Here is a 23,738-nt window from a genome sequence, read left to right on the forward strand (position 1 = left end):
GCCATGGTGTATAACCTGTGACATGAAACTGTCTTCCACAACCTCACCTTATTAGCAGAGTTTGTCTGTTCCTTACTCAGATTGAAGCCCCTACACAGCTGTATGTTTCAACCTACATATGAAATTGATGATCATTTGCACGTGCTTGGTATAATTGGTCAATCATACATGTGACACTGATCTTACCAAATCCTGACTTTGTGCAAGTGTGAGAATTGTTGGTAGGGTAGTGAAGTAATTTATACTGACGTACGTTTCCCTTAGTGACACATGTTTTCGGATTGTGTAGGAAACCCTTCCACAATCCCACTAAGGAATGTGTCCTAGTTTGCACGGGTTAGTTTTGAAAACACAAGATCAACTATCAGAGTTGGTCTTTCATTAAACGCAGGTGTCCTTTGAAGTCCCTCTGTCTTCCAACGAGGATCCTCTCCAAGTTCTTCTACCTAATCTATTGTTTTTGTTCTAGACCTTTTTGTCTTTTCAGGGTCCTCACAATGGGAGGCCTAGTTTTTATTAAAAGCAATGTAATACAGATAAATGTGTGTAATATATGTAAAGTAAAATAAAAGGAAATTACAAATAAAATCTTCTTCAAATAATCAAACAGTATTAGAATAAGTAAAAGTTATTAAAATGCAGATTATAACAAACCAAGAAACACTCTCCAAGTGTAAGCTTGTGTATGTTCTCTGATGCACATAGAGTATAACATGTACTGAGGCTGCCCACAGTACACTAGAATGCACACCAAGATGAAATTTCATGATCCTTATATACACTTTGTAACATTGCTATTGCAAGTTGGATTTTGCTCGAGTCTGGCCCCCCTTGGGCTTTTTCGACAGCCAACATCAAATTTCGTCCTCCAAACATTTCTTGTCTGCAACCCTCAGAGTGCTACTCATGTTTGTTCCTCATCTTTAAACAATTCTATATATGGTTATATGGTTGCAGCTACCTTCCTGCAGATATGACTGAAACTATCTCTCACCATCGAATTTTCGACAGCGTGTGTTGAAACACTTCATTTGCAGACTTCACCCACAAATGCACCATGGTTTTTTAAGATTTCACTGCAAGAAACATTTGTTTACAGGCAAAATAAGCAATATTAATCTTATCAATTCTATTATAGGAGAATACATGAACATAAGAAAAAGGAAAGCAATTCAGAGTTCTCCCGAACTTCTGAAAATAAAACTTAATGCATTATAATCTTCCTTTTTTTTGCAATCTTCTTCCAGCTGTCCAGGTACAGCATCTGATCCCTCATTGTCTTTTTTTAGTCACTCATATTTAAGTCTTTCAATTCTTTAACCAACTCTTCAACCACACACACAGTACAGTAATGAAGTGAAGAGACACAGTACAGAGTTGAGATTTGAGCCACTATGATGCAGCTCACAACATTAAGCACAACAGAGTTCAGCAGCTCGAGCAGGAAGTTCTGACTGATTCTTTCTCTGGTGCAGTTTAAAATGCACTCATTTTGATGTTTTCATACACAGAAGCTGAATCTGTGTTATAATCAGGAGTAAGCTGAAAGCAGAAAAAAATATATTAGTTGTTCAAATCGTCTCACAGTAATGACTTCAGTGTTCACTTTAAGGTTATTGTGTATGGGGCAGTGGTGGCTCAAGAGGTTAAGGGCCTGGATTGTTGCTCAGAAGGGCAGTGTTTAAGCCCCAGCACTGCCAAGCTGCTACACTTAACCCTCCCTGATCCAGGAGCACTGTATCATAGCTCCCCCTGTGCTCTGACTCTAGCCTCCACAGTTGGGATATGCAAATAAAATAATTCCACTGTGCTGTAATGTCTATGTGGTGATAATAAAGGCTTCTATGTCCCAATTTCATTCATTCATTTATATCAATGAGGAAATTCCTGAAGTTCTATGTCAATATCATAGAATTCTAGCATATTTCTACAACAAGCTTCAGAACATAATGTTACACAGTTACTTGAGCACACAGACACAGACACACAGACACACACACACAGACACACAGACACACACACACACACACACACACACACACACACACTTACACTCTCACACTCTTATACAGTCAAACATGTACACTCACACTCTCACACTCATGCTTACATTTACCAGCTAACCTCACAGGCTAACACACACACACACACACACACACACACACACACACACACACACACACACACACACACACACACACACACACACAATTACTCACTTGTTTATTCTCTTTTCTCTTGAGTGAGTCTGTATTATCTGTAATTATAAACAAGACATGAAGTTTCAGCAGCTCTGTCTATCTCTCTGTGTGTGTGTGTCTGTGTGTGTCTCTCTCTCTCTCTCTCTCTGTGTGTGTGTGTGTGTGTGTGTGTGTGTGTGTGTGTGTGTGTGTGTGTGTGTGTGTGTGTGTGTGTGTGTGTGTGTGTGTGTGTGTAAAACTCACCTTGTGTTCTCTTCTGTCTCATTTTGTAGATCATTAGCCCACATCCTCCGACCAGCAGCATGATGATGATGATGATGATGATGATGATAGAGGAAGCTGGAGCCAAAAACAGACACAATACAGAATAGGAACAGACCAAACACATTAACCAAACACATATCTTACAATATAATCTGTGCAAATATAAAAATGAAGTAGAAAAAATAAAAAATATGTGCAAATAAATAGAAGAAACCTATTTTTAACATTAAACATGAATACGATCTGTAACATTAACAGCCAAAAGAAGACAAAAACACAATGAAAGAGTGAGTTATGTATAAAGAGTAAAGAGTTCTTACTGAAACACACTGCAGATGGAGTTTCTATCAGTGCTGCTGAGGTCATCAGGTTGGTGTCTGTTTTTGGGGAAATTTTTGTGCTCAGTTTTAAATATGAGAAAAATCATCTGTCTGTACACACAGATTTATTGTGAGGTTTATTTTGAGTCAGAATGATTTATTTTTAAAATGATAAAAATAAAATGGTCACCTGTAACATGTAGCCACACCTGTGTAAAGTAGGTCCAATATCTGACTGATCTGTCTCCATAATACACACCAAATAAATAAAATACTTCATCAGTTTCTCTCACGTCACTGATGTTCACACTGAGAACTTTAGCACTTCTGTCATCAGAAATGGAGAATCTGCCGTTCTTAAAATTTGTGTTAGTATCAAGAATTGGTTTAATTTTAATGTCATCATTCACTGTGTCGACATATTTGGTGTTGCTCTCATACTCCCCTTGATAGTTACAGGTGATGGTAATATTCTGCCCAAGATAAGCGTTTATTATTTTTGGCAACCCGGAAGATGTATCTGTCAATTGAACAAACAAATAAAAGTAGACATTCAAACAAATAATAATAGACATTTATATATGTGTAACATCTTTAATGCTCAGTTATGAAAATACAAGCTCTTTATTATATAAATATTTTGACTGTGTGTGATACAATGATACATATATCTCTTTGTATATATATCTCAAAAACCTTTTTACTCACTATTATAAATTTTTAGGTTCATGGTCAAGTTGCTCTGATCCCCCAGTCCAAATCTATACATTCCAGCATCTTGTGGCTTCAGCTTTCTGATCAATACTAAGAAGAAGTTGTCTGGGGTTGAATACAACTTGAATCTTCCTTCTTGAACTTGGTAGCGTTTGGTGTCAACACGTATTATATCAGTGCAGTCTTTTTCATTCACTTTGCAGATATATTTACTATTGTGTTTGTACCAGTTTATATCAGAGATAACAATGACACTTCCACCTGAGTAACCAATCACATCAGAGCAGTCTACTGGACCTGTCAATCAAATCAAAATCACACTCATGTCAGTCAACCTGAACCTCAATCAACCTCACTGAGCTTTTAATATTCTCATAATCCACAATAAATAACATCACATACAGTTATTTAAAGATGAATATCTCACCTGAGATCAGGTAGAGGATGACGAGGAGGAGGATCTTCATCCTGGAATAAAATTCAGCTTCACTTCACGTCTGCTTCTTTGAGTTCTTTGAGTTCTACTGATTCTCATGTCTACTTTGCCCTTTTTACTTTGTGGTCTGATGTCTTTCTGCCTTTAGAATTCTGTCATTTCCTGTTTTCACACAATGCTGATTTTAGAACAAGGAATTCACACTTAAAAATGTCTTACTGTAAAGTGATACAGATCTGCATGACATCCATCTAAAATGCTTTCATACATACTGTTTGCTTTGTTAAATTGATTTCTGTTCACAATATTTTATTTCTTAATTGTTTTATCTCTTGTAATGTAAGATAATGTCCAGAACATTATAAACACAGTGGCTGGACATTGCATTGTCACTGTGGTGATGCTGTAGCACAAAAGTAAGACAGGAAACAATTTCTAAAAGGTTTCTTAAATCTTGTATCTGGGGGCACGGTGGCTTAGTGTTTAGCACGCTTGTCTCACACCTCCAGGGTTGGGGGTTCGATTCCCACCTCCGCCTTGTGTGTGTGGAGTTTGCATGTTCTCCCCATGCCCCCGGTCCAAAGACATGCATGGTAGGTTGATTGGCATCGCGTGAGTGAATGAGAGTGTGTGTGCCTGCGAAGGGTTGGCACTCTGTCCAGGGTGTATCCTGCCTTGATGCCCGATGACGCCTGAGATAGGCACAGGCTGCCCGTGACCCGAGAAGTTCAGATAACCGATAGAAAATGAATGAATGAATGAATGAATGAATGAATGAATGAATGAATGAAAGTCTTGTATCTTGGGATTTTTTTTGATGTTTGATGTGTCTTTCTGTATTGTACTTATTTGCTTTGAAAATTTTGACACCACTGACTGGTTGGTTGCAGTTTTAGATTTATTGAAATCTACTCGTTGTCATTTGTATTATATTGAGCAAGTTGGTCAAAAGTACTTTCGGTATAATATCCCTCCTCTCCTCTCCTCTCCTCTCCTCTCCTCTCCTCTCCTCTCCTCTCCTCTCCTCTCCTCTCCTCTCCTCTCCTCTCCTCTCCTCTCCACTCTTCTGGGGGGGTGGACACAGGCAAAAGATTACACAGCTCTAAAACACAAACAGTCTGATTTTCACAACACTGCAGTTTTAAAGCTCAGTGACATCAGCAGCAATCAGATCATCCTCACATCCAAACACACACCCAACCTGCAGTCAAGCACTTCTCTCTGTTTATCATCACAGGGAGCTTAACGTGTTCCAGCACCTGGCAAAATGGGCTATCTGAAACTAAATGAGATTGAAAATTTCAAATTTTATAAACGCCGACAAATAATCGGACCTTTCCGCAAATTCACAGCTATTATCAGACCAAACGGCTCGGGTAAGTGACAGGTTTTGTTATTGCTTACACAGATGAATACAGGTCTGATTAACGCAGACTCATTGCTCCATTCATTTAGTGCTTGTTTTTCTGTTTACTGAATGTCAGATCACAGCAGTGAGTCCTGTGCTATGCGTTATAAGCGCTAATAAAAATCATGTTTTAGCCATGAGACATGCCCCTCTCTATATAGACACAAAATCCCTACATCGTTTTATTTAGCCTACATAAGCAGGGAATGCAATATAAATACACAATAATAATTTAATATATAACTTTTCTCTATAATAATATAATATTTTCATTATGGTATAATAGGAGTGGACAATATCAACATCAGTTTTGTGCTGGCAGAAAAAAACAGTAACACAGTATGGTGTATTGTGAGGATAACAGACATGAGCGCACATTACCATCCATCCATCCATCCATTTTCTACCGCTTATTCGGGGCCGGGTCGCAGGGGCAGCATTCTAAGCAGGGACGCCCAGACTTCCTGCTCCCAGACACTTCCTACAGCTCTTCCGGTGGAATACCTAGGCGTTCCCAGGCCAGCCGAGAGACATAGTCCCTCCAGCATGTCCTAGGTCTTCCCCGGGGCCTCGTCCCGGTTCGACATGCCCGGAACACCTCCCTAGGGAGACGTCTAGGACAATTCACAATTGTCTGGCTATCAATTGTCTGACTGTAGAAATTATATTACTCATAATAACACTCTCTGGTGTTTATTACAGTTTATAATCACACCCTCCCGTGTCACCCAGATGAGGATGAGGTTCACTTTTGAGTCTGGTTCCTCTCAAGGTTTCTTCCTCTTCCATCTAAGGAAGATTTTCCTCACCACAGTCACAGATTTTTTAAATTATATTTTTGCCCCATTTCCCTCCATTTTGTTTATTTACGGCTCTGTTTGAGGAGATCTCCCGCTCTGGGGAACTAACTCAGGAGTATGATCGCAGGAAGAAAGAGATGGTAAAGGCTGAAGAGGACACCCAGTTCAATTACCACAGTAAGAAGAACATTGCGGCTGAACGCAAAGAGGCCAAGCAAGAGAAAGAGGAGGTCTGCTGATAACTGAATAGCACATCATATTATCTAAAGCTTATTTGAACATCCAGTTGTGATTGCTTCTGCACGTTCTATGTGCTTATCACCTATTAAACCGTTACCTTTAAAACAAAATCTGTCCGTCTCTCCTCATCCCCAGGCTGAGCGTTACCAGAGGCTGAAAGACGAGGTTGTTAGAGCTAATGTGCAGTTACAGCTTTTCAAACTGTACCACAATGAGTCTGAAACTGAGAAGCTCAACCGAGAGCTGTCCCAGCGTAACCGTGAGATCGAGAAAGAAAGAAAGAAAGAAGACGGATCATATAGATGAGGAGCTTAAAGACTAGAAGAAAGAATTGTGGAGAATGATGAGAGAGCAGCAGAATGTGGAGAAAGAGATAAAGTGTGTGACAAAGACCTTTCTCATGACTTAATCCTTCAAAATCCAACAGCTGTGTGTTAGAGCTCTAAAATAGATTCAAATAAACATTAGAATAAAATAATTGAAATGATGTCTTTAATGTCTTTAACAAAGTTCACACTCCTGAATATTCTGTCAGCCTAAAACCACTGTCTGCTTCGAAGTTCGAGTTCGAAGCAGATTTGTGGCCCATCTCTGAATACCAGTACATCTCTAACTCTGAATTCAGACCCATAACTGTCAGTTGAATTAGTAACAATACTGCCTTCTAGGTGGAGGATGAGGTATTTGTGAAATTCTGCAATGTGATTGGAGTGAGAAATATCTGAGAGTTTGAAGAGGAGAAAGTTAAAAGACAGAATGAGATTGCTAAAAAACTGTGAGTGCTTGTAACATTTGGACTTAACTGCATATCTATTGCCTACTCATTTCACCTTAATCATATTACAGACTTGAATTCGAGACCCAAAAGACCCGCTTAGGCATTCAGCTGGACTATGAGAAGAACCAACTTTAGAAGGACCAGGAGAAAGTGATGATGTGGGAGCAGACTGTGAAGAAGGATGAGAGTGAGAAGGTAATGGCAATGGAAATCATTTCAGTTCCAGGGTCCTTGGATCAATCCTGAGCTTGGGTTACTGTCCATGCAACCTTTTCATGTTCTCCTCATGGGTTTTCAGGTTCCCCCTACCTCCGAAAACATGCTGGTAGATCAGTTGGCTATGCTTAATTGCCCCAGGTGTGAATATTTGTGTGCAGTGTGTCCTGCAATGGATTGTTGCCCAATCCAGGGTGTGTTCCTGGCTCTCACATAGTATTTCCTGGTTTGGCTCTAGATTCAGCATGACTCTGATCAGGATAAAGCAGTTCCTGGTGATGATGATGATATTTCTCTCTTTTTTTGTGAAGCTTTGGCTTATTGTTGCCTTGTGCATGGAAGTTCCCAAGTTGATGAGTCCATCAGCAGCCACGTCCATCATGAGTCCAACCTCCAGCTCTGTGCATGCCAAGGAGGCTCTCATAGAAATTTTCTACAACTTACATGAAGACCTCAAGGTATTTCACAAGCTTACACTAAAAATTCCAAATCAATCTTAGTGCAATTTCCATAACACAGACTGTATTATTATTATTATACATGAAAAACACATAGATATCATCCGTTTTCTGAACAGGATGCTTTGTCTGAGGAAGAGATCAAGATTGAGATGAACACTTTGCAGCAGAGGCTGAACGAGCAGCAGAGCAGCCTCCAGCGCATCAGTGCTCCCAACATGAAGGCCATGGAGAAAGTGGAGTGTGTCAGGAACAAGTTCCAGTGAAACCAGTGATGGTATGAAACAGTATTTAGGAAGATATGGCTAGCTTTAGAATTTTTTTGACTAAAGATCACTGGGAAATTTTACATTTTTGCAAAGTCACCAGAATAGTTCTGAAAGCATCTGTGCCTTGGAGCCAGAATAAAATTTTAGTTAATAACCTGTGGTCAGACCTCAGAGGCAGCAAACCATTGTGGTATTAAACAGTTGACACTCATGTTTTTCCCAGCAAAAGACTATTAGCGGGGGCACGGTGCTTAGTGGTTAGCACGTTCGCCTCACACCTCCAGGGTTGGGGGTTCGATTCCCGCCTCCGCCTTGTGTGTGTGGAGTTTGCATGTTCTCCCTGTGTCTCGGGGTTTCCTCTGGGTACTCCGGTTTCCTCCCCTGGTCCAAAGACATGCATCTCTGGAAAATTGTCCATAGTGTGTGAGTGTGTGAGTGAATGAGAGTGTGTGTGCCCTGCGATGGGTTGGCACTCTGTCCAGGGTGTATTCTGCCTTGATGCCCGATGACGCCTGAGATAGGAACAGGCTCCCCGTGACCCGAGAAGCTCGGATAAGCGGTAGAAAATGAATGAATGAATGAATGAATGAATGAATGAATGAATGAATGAATGAAGACTATTAGCAAGCTGGATATCCCTAATGTTCCTAGCTGTCATTAACTAGCCAACCAGCTAAGAAGCCAATGTTAGCAGTTAAAAGCTTTACATACTTTTGTGAATATTGGATATTATAGAATTTCAACCAATAGTTTTAAAGAAAACAGCTGGTCCAAATTCTTCTACTGAAGATGCAGTCTGTTTGCTAGCAGTAATTAGAGCACATATTAAAATGAAAACGGTTATCTTGTTAGACAGATGACTAGTTAATTAATGAGTTATCACATGTAATTTACTGTTGGTGTTTTATTAGTGGAAAAAGGTCAAGTGGACAGAACTGTGTGCTCTTATATTAGCTGTCTCCTCAATTTCCAAGCCACATCTCTAACATCAATAATAAACTGCTAATAGTTATAAAAATGTTTCTAGTTAGATGTGCACCTCACATCTTAATATCTCCATCAGCTTTGGTGGGCTTTTTCTCAGCCATGCTCTCATAAATGTAAAGATTATCCCTCACTGTAAATCTTTTTTTTTTCCAATGCAATTCACAGCCGATTAATTAGCTTATTACTAATCATTCACTTTACTAAACATTCACTTTTTCTAACACTTTTTCTAACATCTCCATTGACCACAATATATCTAGTATTGGGCTGCTCTTTTCATAAGCTTTAACATTGTTTCATCTCTTAATTTAACATAGTTTAATAAGCTCCTTCAAAGTTTAAACTAATTCACCACAGAGTGCATCTTCCATCTTAATATCTCCATCAGATTTGATTGGCTTTTTCTCAGCCATGCTCTCATAAATGTAGATTATCCTTCACTGTAAATCTTAGTTTTTTAGTGCAATTCAATTCACTGCTTTACGATAATGATACAAAGAGTTTCAAATGTATCTTCAAATGTACAAACACACACAAACTAAGAAGCTTTTGAACAGATTAAAAAGGAGAGATTCGACCGATTTAATACCTGCTTCGAGTCTGTCGCCACCAATATTGATGACATCTACAAGGCCCTCTCTTGTAACAGCAGTGCACAGGTCTGGATAAAAAACTTTTTATGATCACCCAGCATTTTAAAAGACCTGTTAACTCAAATCTGCCTAATGATATTAATTGATTTATTTCAGGCTTTATATTATTTATAATTAGGTAGATAGTTGTAGTTATCTGGAGAGAGAGAGAGAGCGAGAGAGAGAGAGAGAGAGAGAGAGAGAGAGAGAGAGAGAGAGAGAGAGAGAGAGAGAGAGAGAGAGAGAGAGAGAGAGAGAGAGAGAGAGAGAGAGAGGTAGGTTCTGCCAAATGTAGTTCGCGTGGCTTCTGGAAAGAGATTCAGGTCGATGGACAACCTGTCTGGAGGTGAGAAGATGGTAGCAGCCCCTGCTCTGCTTTTCGCCATTCTCAGGTAACATATCATATAAAATACAGAAAATCAGTTCCCTCTAATTAACAGTAGTGTATTCTGTCTTTTCTTATATACTTTAGAAAGATTCAATAGCTTCAAGAATTATTGGCACCCTTCCATTGGCAAACCATTCCACTTAAATTTAACAAAAAAATCTTCGAATTACCTCCACCATGCTTCACTGTACTGCTCTGCAAAATGTTGCCTCATCGGTTCATAGCACCTGCTAGCATTTTTCTGCACCCCAGTTCATATGTTTTCCTGCATAGTTGAGTCCCTTAGCCTTGTTTCCATGTCTAAGTTATGGCTTTTTGTCTGCAATTCCATGAAGACCACTTCTGGCCAGACTTCTACAGACAGTACATGGGTCCTACTAGTTTCTGCCAGTTCTTTGCTAGTGGCAATGCTGGTCATCTTCTTACGTCAAGGGGAAGTAAGATGATGCGTCTTTCATCTGCATTATTTTTATTTTTATACGACTGCTGTTACTATGGTCCTTAACTTTGTCTGTTTCTTGCCTGTTAAATATCTTGAAACCCTTACCGTTTGTCTGTTTCTTACCAAGATTTAAGCCTCTAAACTGGTTCTTGACTGTGTATCAACCAACAAATAAAATTGATGATCATTAACTTCTGTTTGTGTGATGCCCACTAAAGTGTTATCACATTTGTGGTAGTTTCTATAATTTTATAATTAATGTCTTTGAATATTTGTTCATTGGAATTAATGTTTGTGAATACTTGTTCAGGGGTAATGAACCTGTCCCCTTCCCTTCTGCTGAGCTTCCTGTCTTATTTATTTCTCCTGTTTCCAGGTTGGTGGAATAGTAGATTAAGCTAAGTACCCGAAGTGTAATATGTTAAAATGTCTCTGAATGTTTTAACATCCGCTAATAAGGCTGTGTTACGAATATGTGGACATCTATGTATATAGCATCAGCCGCATTTTCGCGCCTGATGACGTCACCTGTTGCGGCCAACGTCACGTCAGACAGATTTATTTTCAGCTCCTCAAACAATTTTGTAAAGGCTTAATACTTTTGGAACGTCTAATATTGTGCAAAACGTTAAAAAGCTAATCTTAATGTTTGTCATGGTTGAGTTAAAGGTTAAAAATCTGTCAGCTCATGCATTTTAGGAAGAGTAAAAATAACTATCTGGAAATGCAAAATAGGAGCCATATCTAAGTGATAACATAAGCTATATGTTTTATAAGTTTTATTTTGAGTTAAAAAAGATATAGCTTACAGAGTAACACTGGTTATTGTCATTTTGATTTATTTAATCACCTCAAACTTATAACTCAGTATTTGCTGAAAGATGGGGAAAAAAAAAGATAAGGCCATCCTTTAAAATATTCTCGTTTGCAGTAACCCGACCGACCCTGTCAATTTAGGACCGACTCAATTTTTTATTTTATTTTTTTTGCTTTAATTCCGACCGACTTGCCGGTTGTAAATTTGCGTTAAGACCGACCTTTTTTTTTGTTACGCTTCAAACAACTAATGCAAACGCAATAAAATATTAACGGTATATTATTTTGAAGCCAAAATAATACCAAAATAAATGGTATATTATTTTGAAGCTGTGTTAATTTTCAAATTGAACATTTAGTGTTTGTAACAGAGGAGGATTTAAATTGTAAATGTCTAATAAATCCTCTCTCCTTGTTTCTGCTGAGCGACATGAGAAACGGATGCAGAGTTTGCCCTGTCTTGTTTATTTCTCCTGTTTCTAGAGAGAGCATATACACTGTTTATGTGGTGTCAGCCAGTACCTGTAACGGTCATGACTCAGCCAGGACTTTGGCCACGTGCATCTGTTTACGTTCTTCGTCACTTGTCTGCCCCGCCTTCGTCTGCTCCTCCCTGTCTACACACCTGTTTCCTATTGTGATTACCCTGTGTATTTAACTGTGCTACGTTGCCTTGTGCAGCGCGGAACCTACTGTTTTCTTTGTCCTTGTCTCTAGTCCGTGTGTTGTTTCATGTCCTTTTGTTATTAAACCCTGTTGATTTGGCTATCCTACGTTTGGGTCCGCTTCCTTACCCCGCGTCATGACAGTAACATTTGGTACAATTGATTAATCATACACCTGACTCCATCCTACAAAATCCCTGACTTCGTGCAAGTGTATTGTTACGACCTTTTAAAAGTTGTCTAGGATAAAGAGTAACATTTATGGTTGTGGTAATTGTGGGTGTAGTAAGTAAAAAGGGAATACGGGGACACGGAATAACAATGAAATGTGTGATTTATTATACAGGTGAGAAAGGAGATAAATGGGCAATTCAAACAAAATCTAAAAATATAAACCCAAGAGAAAATGAGACGTTAGTGCAAAACGCCAAAGTAAATAATGAAAAATAACAAAACCCAGTACTAACTGTTTTAAACCTCTAACCTAACTAAGGAAAATAAACAAGAAAAAAAAGTCTTCAGCGCCGAGCACCGTATACTTCCCTACTCTAAGCAATTAAATAAACAAAACATACAGGGGGTGTGTACACCTCTTACCTAATGTATTTAAACATCCAGTTCCCTAAGTGTGGCACAATGGAAGTCGTGCGACATCTTACCTGTCCCACTTCCTCTGGTATTACAAAATAAACGAAAAGAGCAAAAGCTCCTAAGACTCAGAGAGGAAACACGACTCCAATATTAAGGTAACAGTATAACAGATCCACCATAAACAAGTAACACGGCAACAACATCAAAGGAAAAGCGGAAGTCATTTTCGCTCCTTTTCCAGGCGTTTTATATCTGCTGGCTGAAGTTCATCTTCAGCGGATAGGTGAAAGCTAAATAATGATTGACATCTCCCCGAGCCAATCAGTAGTCACGGGAGGTGCTAAGAGAGAGAGAGAGAGAGAGAGAGAGAGAGAGAGAGAGAGAGAGAGAGAGAGAGAGAGAGGCACTCCCACAAAACATTTTTAATGGACGTCACAGAATAAAGTGTGTAAGTGTAAGAATTGCTGGCCTTCACACCAGATATTGATTTGATTTAGATTTGTCTTCTGGTTGCTCACTGCATTTTGTAAATTGGTAAAAAATAAATAATTAAATATTGGACACAGACAGACACACAGAAACAGACACACACACAGACAGACACACAGACAGACACACACACGGCTAGCAGTCTTTCAAAAATGCATTTGCGATTGAACTAGTACTGATTTGTGATGCAGCTCAGAACATTAAGCACAGAAAAAGAAAGCAAAGAAAGCAGAGTTCAGCAGTTTGAGCAGGAAGTTCTGACTGATTCTTTCTCTGGTGCAGTTTAAATTGAGCTCGTTTTCATGTTTTCATACACAGTAGCTGAATCAATGTTATAACATGGAATAACCTTATCATATACAGTAGCTAAATCAATGTTATAATCAGCAATAACCTTATCATACATAGCAGCTGAATCAATGTTATCTGGAGTAACCTGATCATACACAGCTGATGAATCAATGTTATCTGGAGTAACCTGATCATACACAGCTGATGAATCAATGTTATCTGGAGTAACCTGAAAGGAGAAAAAAATATATTAGTCGTTCAAATTGGCTTCAGTGTTCACTTTAACATCATAATGTGTGTTAATATCAGTGAGGAACTTCCCAGAATTCTATTAACAATAAACTGTGTAAATATACCACATTATTGAATTTTATCATATTCACACAACAAGCTTCAGAAAATAATGCTACACAGTTACTTGAGCACACTCATGGTCTCACACACTCACACACTCACACACTCAAACTCACACTGTGACAGTGGCACATGCACCGCCACACAACTGTATCAGAACTACAACACTTACACACAGTCAGACGTGCACTCACACTCACACATTTACACTTACTCACTTCTTTATTATCTTGACTCTTAAATGAAGACGTATTATCTGTAATAATAAACAAAGACAAGACATTTTCAGCAGCTATGTGTGTGTTTTTATATATCTTTGTGTGGTGGGGACAAAAGGTCAAAATAACTTTTGAACATTTTGTGGAAAAATAAATTTTGTGGAAATTCACCTGGTCTTCATGTGAGAAACTTTTTTAAGCAAAAATTAAATAGCTCAAGCTCATATTAATATTCAATTGTCAGACGTATGAATATGTGTAACTTACCTTGTGTTGTCTTCTGTCTCAGTTTGTAGATCTTCATTAGTCCAAATCCTCCAATCAGCACCAGAGTCACACAGACACACACACTGATGATGATTACGTATGTAACCTGGTTCACTGAGAAGGGAGCAAGATGTTGCATCAAGGCTGATACTATGGGAATGCTTCTTTGAGGAAGTTGTGTCTGAAGCTCTGTGTGCACACACAGACCAATTTAATGGCTCGGATAGGACATGTGACAAAAGGAATTCTGGCCAGCAAGTCTATACAAGGGTGTCATTACTCGTTTCTATTTGTCTGAAGGAAACGCAAATGGACGTCCCAGAGTTGGCAAGTGACTCAGCATCTCGTTCCTTTCTCAGGGTTACATACATATCCTGGTGTATTTTCTTTTCAAGGGGACTTGACTCTGCGTCAAGGCTGATGCTATGGGAACATCAATACCCATCCTCAGCACCTGCTGCAACGCGACCTGGTCTTTGCCCAGAGCAGAATCTGCTGTGCCAACCTGAATAGAGGGCGAGAACGCAGACTGCTCTGATGATTGAAGCATACATTTCTCTGGGTTTATCAGCATCTCGATAACTGGCTGCCATAGCCTTCGACTGGGCCAGAATGAGCCAGTCAACCAGGTAATTCAGTACACGGATGCCCTGTAGACACAGAGGTGAATGTGCATGGTGATAGGGCTAGACCAAACAGATGAACACAACACTGGTAAGCTTTGCCTTCAAAAGTGAGCCCGAGGAACCTCCTGTGCTCTGGCAAAATGCCTATGTGAACTTGAAAGTCTTCAGAGTACAGTTCAGAGCCCACAGGTCCAAAATTTGACACAGACACTGAGAGCTCCTCAGATCTCGACATGAACAGCAAAATACTCTCTTCTGGGTCGGGAGAAATCACAGCACGCTTCCGCTAACTCAACCTGCAATTGCAATGATCAAAGCCGTCGCACTTCCTCGGCAGACACAGGACCTGAACCACGAGGCGCAGACGCTTGGCTAGAAAATACAAACCAGCAGGATCAAAGCTTACACAGAAGAAACCTCTAGAAATGCAAGCAGCTGGCTCCCTCAAAAGCCAACCAAGCATGCTCCTTGAACAAACAAGCAACACAGCGAGTGTGTCATCGTTCGTGATATAGCGGGGCCACGGATGCATACACCCATTAAAGATCTCTTTTTTTCCCTAGCGCCTTTTAAATATATTTTTTCCCCTGTACTAGACAGACAGGACAAACAATTGACACAAACATGCACAGAGCGCTTCCTGCAGACAAAGAAACTGTAGTAATGTGAAGTAGATGCCCTTATATGGACTTGCTGGCATGTATACCTTTTGTCACGTGTCCTTTCTGCCATTAAAATGGCTTCAGACACAACTTCCTCAAAGCATAGCTTCAGCCTTAAAACAGTGTCGAAGTTCCCTCTAAAAAGAATACATATATTAAAATATAATGTGTGTGTGTGTGTGTGTGTGTGTGTGTGTGTGTGTGTGTGTGTGTGTGTGTGTGTGTATGTACATGTACATGTTTGCTTAATCTCTGCCTTTGTCAAATTCTGTTATGGTGCATAATAGACAATATCATGGTGCAGGAACCTGCAACATCTGAGTACTTCTCTGATTGTCACATTAAACACAAATACAACCCGTTACATTAGCAGCCGAAAGAATTATGTATGAAGATTAAAGAGTTCTTACTGAAACACACTGCAGATGGAATTTCTATCAGTGCTGGTGAGGTCGTCGGGTAGGTGCCTGTTTTTGTTGGGGGGAATTTTTTTGCTCAGTTCTAAATTTAAGATGCAAAAATCATGTAGAAATTTGCTGTCTGTAACTTTTAAAAAGACTATGACTGAGACCCTAAAAAAAAAAGACCCTAATGCTGTCTGAACACAGGTTTACTACGAGTCAGAATTATTCATTTTCATATTGGACAAAATAAAATGCTCACCTGTAACATGTAGCCACACCTGTGTAAAGTAGGTCCAATATCTGACTGATCCGTCTCCATTCCATGCACCAAATATATAAAATACTTCATCAATTTCTCTCACGTCGCTGATATTCACACTGAGAACTTTAGCACTTCTGTCATCAGAAATGGAGAATCTGTCATTCTGAAATTTTGTGTTAGTATCAAGAATTTGATAAATGTTAATGTCATCATCCACTGTGTTGACTAATTTGGTGCTTCTCTCATACTCCCCTGGATAGTTACAGGTGATGGTAATATTCTGCCCAAGATAAGTGTTTATTATTTGTGGCAACCCAGAAGATGTTTCTGTCAATTGAACAAATAAACAAATAAAAATAGATATTCTAAGCTTTATATGTGTGTAATATCTTTAATGCACAGTTACGAAAGTACTAGCTCTGGATTATATACATATTTTGACTGTAAACCTTTTTACTCACTATTATAAATTTTTAGGTTCACGGCCAAGTTGCTCTGATCCCCCAGTCCAAATCTATACATTCCAGCATCTTGTGGCTTCAGCTTTCTGATCAATACTAAGAAGAAGTTCTTTGTGTTTGCATACAACAGGAATCTTCCTTCTTGAACTTTGTTTTGTTTGGTGTCAACACGTATTATATCAGTGCAGTCTTTTTCATTCACTTTGCAGATATATTTACTATTGTGTTTGTACCAGTTTATATCAGAGATAACAATGACACTTCCACCTGAGTAACCAATCACATCAGAGCAGTCTACTGGACCTGTCAATCAGGAGACAATCACACTCATATCAGTAACATCACTGAGCTTTTTAATTCTTTTATAATCCAGAATAAATACATACAGTTACTAAAGAAGAATATCTCACCCGAGATCAGGTAGAGGATGATGACGAGGAGGATCTTCATCCTGGAATGATATTTTGCTTCACTTCGCTTCTAGTCCTTAAATTCCGTTGAAATTTGCTGTGTCTATCTCACTGATGAATGTTGAAATGGTCCACACTTCTACTTTTTGATCCAATGTCTTTCTGCTGTTGAATTCATGAATTCTGTCATTTCCTCTTTTCCACACAATTTTGTTGCAGAAAAGAGATCCAGATCTGCATGAACCCCATCTAAAATTCTTGCATATATATATGGTTTGCTTTGTTAAATGTACCTTTTTGTTCACCATATTTATTTTTTTCTTTTGGGGTTGTGTTTTTTCAGGTGCTTGCCTGCATACATAGGTGTACAAAACATGTTTTTTAAAAGTAGTAAGGTGTCAAGAATCATGGAGAAAAAAATCAAGAATTGCATGCAACTGTATATATCAGTGTCTTACAATCAGAACCTCAGTGTGTAACAGTCATGGAAAATATGTATTTGTTAGGGAACTGGGTGTCTTCACAGAGCAGAATTAGACCTAAATGCAGGGATAATATAAAAAGGGGGTTTATTAAAAAAAAATATAAAAATACAAACACAGGGCAAACAATAGAGAAGACATGGCAACTGAAAATCCAGGAGACACAAAATCATGGCAACCAGGAGACACAAAAACACAAGGACTCAGCAAACGACACTCACAAGACAACCGGTAATCAATACAGATATTGATTACTATCTGCCAGCAGACATTCTATAAACATGTCCCTTGTATAACCATATTAGAAAACGCTATATGTCATTTTTTTGATCATTAGATAGCAAAGGCGATAAATCTTTGAAGTACCTCATTCTGAACTGTTTGTGATTTGGAAGAGCTCCAACTCAGCTAATTAAAAACAAATTCTACTTGTTTTTTCACGACTCATTTTCTATGCACTTCCTATTAATTTTCTATTACTTCCAAGTTCCAGATTATTCAAATGCATATTTTTACACAGTATAAATACTGTGCAGTGTATGTTCAAAAAATATTACATGTGCAGAAATACTGGAATGAACACAGTATTATAGCAGCTGTTATATGAGGTGTTGTAAAGTATTGTGCAAAACAGGAATCGACTGAAATGTGCGACAGTCACATTCCATTCCAAACTTTGAGGTAAATTTCATCTACTTAAATGACTAAATCTACTTAAACATCAGCAATATTTCCTACATTACAAAGCAGATACAGGAACTATGAACAGCTTCTGCTATCCTTGTTGTATTACTTTCATTAAAAACTGCACAAATTCCACATTTTGTAATAAATGTCTTGTAATAAATCTTTACTTGGTCAGCTTTTAAACTTTTTCTATACATGCAGTTAAACACTGAAATACATTTGTTAGGATTTCAAAGCAAGTAACATTTATTTTAAAATACATGTGTAACTTTAATTAATTCCATCAGTATATATATATAATGCCCACATCACCCTTTTAATAAAGTTTCCATCATTAAATGATCAATGTTTTAGCAGAACATTTACATTCATGACATTTTGACAGATGTCCTTATCCAGAGAGACTTACATTTTTATGTCATTTTATACAACTGAGCAATTGAAGCTTAAGGGCCTTGCTCAGGGGCCCAGCAGTGGCAGCTTGGTGGACCTCGGATTTGAACTCAGAAAAACAGCAGCCCAACTACTACACCCCCCTTACTTAACTAAATGAACCAAGTCACAAATGTTAACATTTAATTTGTACACTTGTGTGTTTTGATACAGTGCCTTGCATTAATATTAACCCGACCTTCAGATCTTCTCAATTTTTTCATTTTCACAAGTTACAAATATTAGGAAAAAGAATGGCCACTACGTCAGGATTATGGATGTAATGAGTTTATCTGTGTTTTCCTTTGTCGCCGGAACCAGATGGGTCGCTGGAACCAGCCGGACCGACCGGGTTGCTGGAACCAGATGGGTCGGCGGCCTCACCAGCCGAACCGACTGGGTCATCAAGCCCTGCTCGGGTGGAGCCGTCAGAGCAGGAGGCCAGGGCGGAGTCGGCAGAACAGGAGGCCAGGGCAGAGCTGGGAGAGCAGGTGGCCAGGAAAGGGCTGCAGGTGGAGACAGAGACCAGAGCAGAGCTGGGAGCCAGGGTGGTGCTGCAGGCAGAGCCAGAGACCAGAGCAGGACTGGAGACCAGGGTGGTGCCGCAGGTCGAGCCAGGTGCCAAAGCTGAGTTGCCAGCCAGGGTGGTGCTGGAGGCGAGCCAGAGACCAGAGCAGGGCTGGAGACCAGGCTTCATTTAGAGTGCTGAGAAAAATGAATGCAGTGTTTAAAGCACAGGTTAGCAGTGTGTTTTTATTGATAAAGATTTATAGAAACAGAAAAAGAGAATTTCAATGTAGCAGATATACATAATTATATAGACTGTAGATCTCCATCTTAAGCATCAACAGAATAACCAAATGAAAACGTATAACGAAAACATATGTGAATGATTATAAAGAAAACATATGTGAATGAGATAACATCACTATATATCTTTCTTGTTATCAGACTCGTGTCACAGGTATTTGGTGTGACCAGCATTTGCTTCCAAAACAGAGTCATTTTTTTATCTTCTAGGTACACTTGCACACAGTATTTGAAGGAACTCAACCACAGGTCCTCTGTTGATGTAGGCTGCTTTACATCCATCTGTATCTTCATGTAATCCCACACAGACTCAATGATGTTGAGATCAGGGCCCTGTGGGGAACCAAACCATCACTATTAGTAGAAATATTTAAAGTATTATTCCTTACAATACTATAACCAAAGTAAAGTATTAGGCCTTGCAAAATATTACAATTGCTGTCATAAGACATATGTAGGTGATGTTGTAGGCCAAAGATGTTTATTGTAATCATAAACTTAGTAAAAGTAACCAGATTCGGGGCTGTCAGGCCTAGTCAGTTTGAGCACATTTGTAATAACAAATACAAACTTGTTATGTAGAATGGAAAAGACCATGGTTCCCATACCCTAGCTCATAGCGATAACTTGTTATGTAGAATGGAAAAGACCATGGTTCCCAGACCTTAGCTCATAAATTGTTATGGAAAATGAAGAAGACCATGGTTCTCAGACCTTAGCTCATAGCAATAACTTGTTATGTACAGTAGAATGAAAAAGATAATGGTTCACAGACCTAGGCCCTGAGAACTAAGGGGAGGAAAATCCATAAATGGGCATATGGGGAAAAGGTAATGGGAAATAAGGGGAAATTAGGTCAATGTATTTAGAAAACATAGGAGGTGATGCCGATAAATAAGGTGATATGGCACCTGGGACTCCAAGAAATACTGGGAACCAAAGAGGAGGCTAGGAGCGCCACGGTATATATTGAGAAGATCGGGGGTGAAGGTGTGTGTCAAATTCTTCTGGCCAGATGAAGTGTGCGCGTGTGTGTGTGTGTCTGCGTGTGTGTGTGCCTGTGTGTGTGTGTGTGTCTCACGTCGTGAGAGTTTCTGTTTTTGATTGATTTTTGCATGACATGCTCTTTTTGGGGTTTTCATTTGTTACTTTCAACTTGCCAATTTCTCTTAGAAGATTGTTGGCTGATTGAACACTATAAAGAAGTTTGCTCATTCTCATCCAGGTCTGAAGAGTTTTCTCAGTGTTTTTTGTAGTAATTATAGAGTTATCAGTTAAGTCTAACTAAAACAGTCTTTAGTAACCAAAAAGTCTAAGTGTGGAGCTCATCCTGCGATGTGTCAACTTGGAGGCGGCTCTGAGTTACGACAACTCCTTGTTCTTCCCCACACCAAAGATAGTTAATAATAACGTTGGTGTATATTTGGGGTCGTTGTCCAGCTGCAGAATATGTTTAGGGCCAATCAGATACCTCCCTGTTGTTAGTGCATGATGGATAATATCTATCTATTACTCAGCATTGAGGACACATAAATCTTCCACAAATTTCCGAATCCAGTTGCAGAAATGCAGCTACAAACCTCCCAGAAACCTCCACCAGGCTTCACTGTTGCCTTCATTACTGTACTGCTCTCCAGCCATTAGGCAAAAAAAAAAAAAAACCTCCGCTACAGCCAAATATTTCTAATTTTGCCCCATCTGTTCAGAGCACCTGCTGTCATTTTTCTACACCCCAATTTATGCTTTTCTGCATAGTTGTGTCCCTTAGCCTTTTTTTTCCAGGTCTAAGGTATGGCTTTTTGTCTGCAATTTCATGAAGACCACTTCTGGCCAGACTTCTCCAGACATGATGTGTCTTTCATCTTTGCATTAAGTTTATTTGGCCGACTGCTGTGTCTATGACCCTCAACATTGCCTGTTTCTTTGTGTTTCTTCAAATTGATGAACACATCATGAAACCGGAGTCTGCTTTGAAATCTTTGCCTGGGAGAGACCTTGCTGATGCAGTAGAACTAACTGTTTGCTTTGTTGCTGTGCTCAGTCTTGCCATGGTGTATGACCTGTGACATGAAACTGTCTTCAAAAACATCACCTTATTAGCAGAGTTTGTCTGTTCCTTACTCAGATTGAAGCCCCTAAACAGCTGTATGTTTCAACCTACATATGAAATTGATGATCATTTGCACTTGCTTGGTATAATTGGTCAATCATACAAGTGACTCTGATCTTAAAAAATCCTGACTTTGTGCAAGTGTAAGAATTGTTGGTAGGGTAGTGAAGTAATTTATACTGACGTACGTGTCCCTTAGTGACACATGTTTTTGGATTGCGTAGGAAACCCTTCCACAATCCCACTAAGAAATGTGTCCTAGATCAACTATCAGAGTTGGTCTTACCTTGAAGACAGTTGGTCTTCCCTTGAACACTTCAATGTCCCTCGGTCTTCTAACAAAGGATCCTCTTCAAGTTCTTCTACCTAATCTGTTGTTTGAATCTTTAAATGAAGGAGTCAGACTTAGACCTTTTTGTCTTTTCAGGGTCCTCACAATTTTTATTAAAAGCAATATAGTACAGATAAATCTGTGTAATATTTGTAAAGTAAAATAAAAGGAAATTACAAATAAAATGTCCTTCGAACAGTAATATATAATCAAATAATCAAACAGTACTAGAATAAGTAAGAGTAATTAAAATTCAAAGATAATAACAAACCAATAAACACTCTCCAAGTATAAGCTTGCATTTGTTCTCTGATGCACATAAAGTATAACATGCACTGCGGCTGCCTACACTAGAATGCACACCCAGATGACATTTCATGAGCCTTATATACACTTTGTAACATTGCTATTGCAAGTTGGATTTTGCTTTCGAGTCTGACCCCCCTTGGGCTTTTTGGACAGCCAACATCCAATTTTGTCCTCCAAACATTTCACATTTGCGACCCTCAGTGCTACTCATGTTTGTTCAACTCCCTGCAGCTGCAAAGCTGTGATTACATATGACTGAAACTTTCTCTTGCCATCAAATTTTTGACAGCGAGTGTTGAAACACTTCACCCACAAAGATTTCACCCACAAATGCACAGTGGGCTTTTAAGATTTCACTGCAAGAAACATAATCATTTAAATTTACAGTCAAAATAAGCAATATTAATCTTATCAATTCTATTATAGGAGAATACATGAACATAAGAAAAAGTAAAGCAATTCAGAGTTCTCCCGAACTTCTGAAAATAAAACTTAATGCATTATAATCTTCCTTTTTTTTTTTGCAATCTTCTTCCAGCTGTCTAGGTACAGTGTCTGATCCCTCACTGTCTTTTTTTAGTCACTCATATTTAAGTCTTTCAGCTCTTTTACCAACTTTTTTACGGTTTTCTTTTGTCTATTTGCCTCATGTTTTTTCCTTTCTTTACCTATTTTTCCTTATCTTTTTACTATCTATTTCTGTCTGTCTTCTGACTGATAATTTAACAATTGGTTGAGATATATCTTTGTATTTACAGTATTTGGGTTTGTTGGCTGAGAACCAGAATTGGAGCCTAGGAAGATTTCTATAACTCCATCCTGTAGATGCCAAGGCCTTACAACAGTAGTCACACCAAACAATGATTTGATTTAGATTTTTCTTCTGTTTGCTCACCTTGCATTTTGTAGATTGGTAAAATTAAACAATTAAAGTATATATTTTTGAAAGCATTCTACTTCAGCACTGTCTAAAACTTTTGCTCAGTACTCACAATTAACTTTATATTTAACAAAACAATGGCAGACAGACAGACAGACAGACAGACAGACAGACACACACACACACACACACACACACACACACACACACACACACACACACACACACACACACACACACACACACACACACACACACAATTACTCACTTGTTTATTCTCTTTACTCTTGAATGCTGTATTATTTGCAATTATAAACAAAGACATGAATTTTCAGCAGCTCTGTGTGCATGTGTGTGTGTAAAACTCACCTTGTGTTCTTTTCTGTTTCACTTTGTAGATCATTAGCCCACATCCTCCGATCAGCAGCAGAGTCACAAATACACACAAAATGATGATGATGATGATAGAGGAAGATGGAGCCAGAAACAATGCAGAACAGGAACAGGCCAAATACATTAACCAAACACATATATTACAATATAATGTGTGCAAATATAAATATAAAGTAGAAAAATATGACATATGTGTAAATCAATAGAAGAAACATATTTTTAATATTAAGCTTGA

General features: G+C 38.8%; 2 protein-coding genes and 1 pseudogene across 3 annotated transcripts; 2 read left to right on the top strand and 1 right to left on the bottom strand.

The window, feature by feature from the left end:
• Positions 1 to 554: 554 nt before the first annotated feature.
• Positions 555 to 4,066, bottom strand: LOC113658146. Of its 2 annotated transcripts, XM_027170375.2 has the most exons (7): positions 3,927 to 4,066; positions 3,494 to 3,796; positions 2,976 to 3,305; positions 2,786 to 2,842; positions 2,445 to 2,540; positions 2,220 to 2,257; positions 555 to 1,542 (listed from the first exon to the last, which is right to left on the bottom strand). In XM_027170375.2, the coding sequence occupies exons 1-7, from the start codon at positions 3,964 to 3,966 to the stop codon at positions 1,477 to 1,479; spliced, it is 930 nt and encodes a 309-aa protein (XP_027026176.1). In that variant the 5' UTR covers positions 3,967 to 4,066; the 3' UTR covers positions 555 to 1,476. The 2 variants fall into 2 exon arrangements, with proteins under 2 accessions (XP_027026176.1, XP_047662783.1); XM_047806827.1 differs by lacking the exon at positions 2,220 to 2,257.
• A 943-nt stretch (positions 4,067 to 5,009) lies between these two features.
• Positions 5,010 to 23,738, top strand: part of LOC113658147 — a 40,456-nt pseudogene continuing 21,727 nt past the window's right edge.
• On the top strand, positions 6,995 to 8,415 carry LOC113658282 (structural maintenance of chromosomes protein 1A-like). Its single transcript, XM_027170631.2, has 3 exons — positions 6,995 to 7,356; positions 7,689 to 7,835; positions 7,955 to 8,415. The coding sequence occupies exons 1-3, from the start codon at positions 7,315 to 7,317 to the stop codon at positions 8,099 to 8,101; spliced, it is 336 nt and encodes a 111-aa protein (XP_027026432.1). The 5' UTR covers positions 6,995 to 7,314; the 3' UTR covers positions 8,102 to 8,415.

Source organism: Tachysurus fulvidraco, chromosome 23 (genome assembly GCF_022655615.1).
Source record: "Tachysurus fulvidraco isolate hzauxx_2018 chromosome 23, HZAU_PFXX_2.0, whole genome shotgun sequence".
Taxonomy (NCBI): Eukaryota; Metazoa; Chordata; class Actinopteri; order Siluriformes; family Bagridae; genus Tachysurus; species Tachysurus fulvidraco.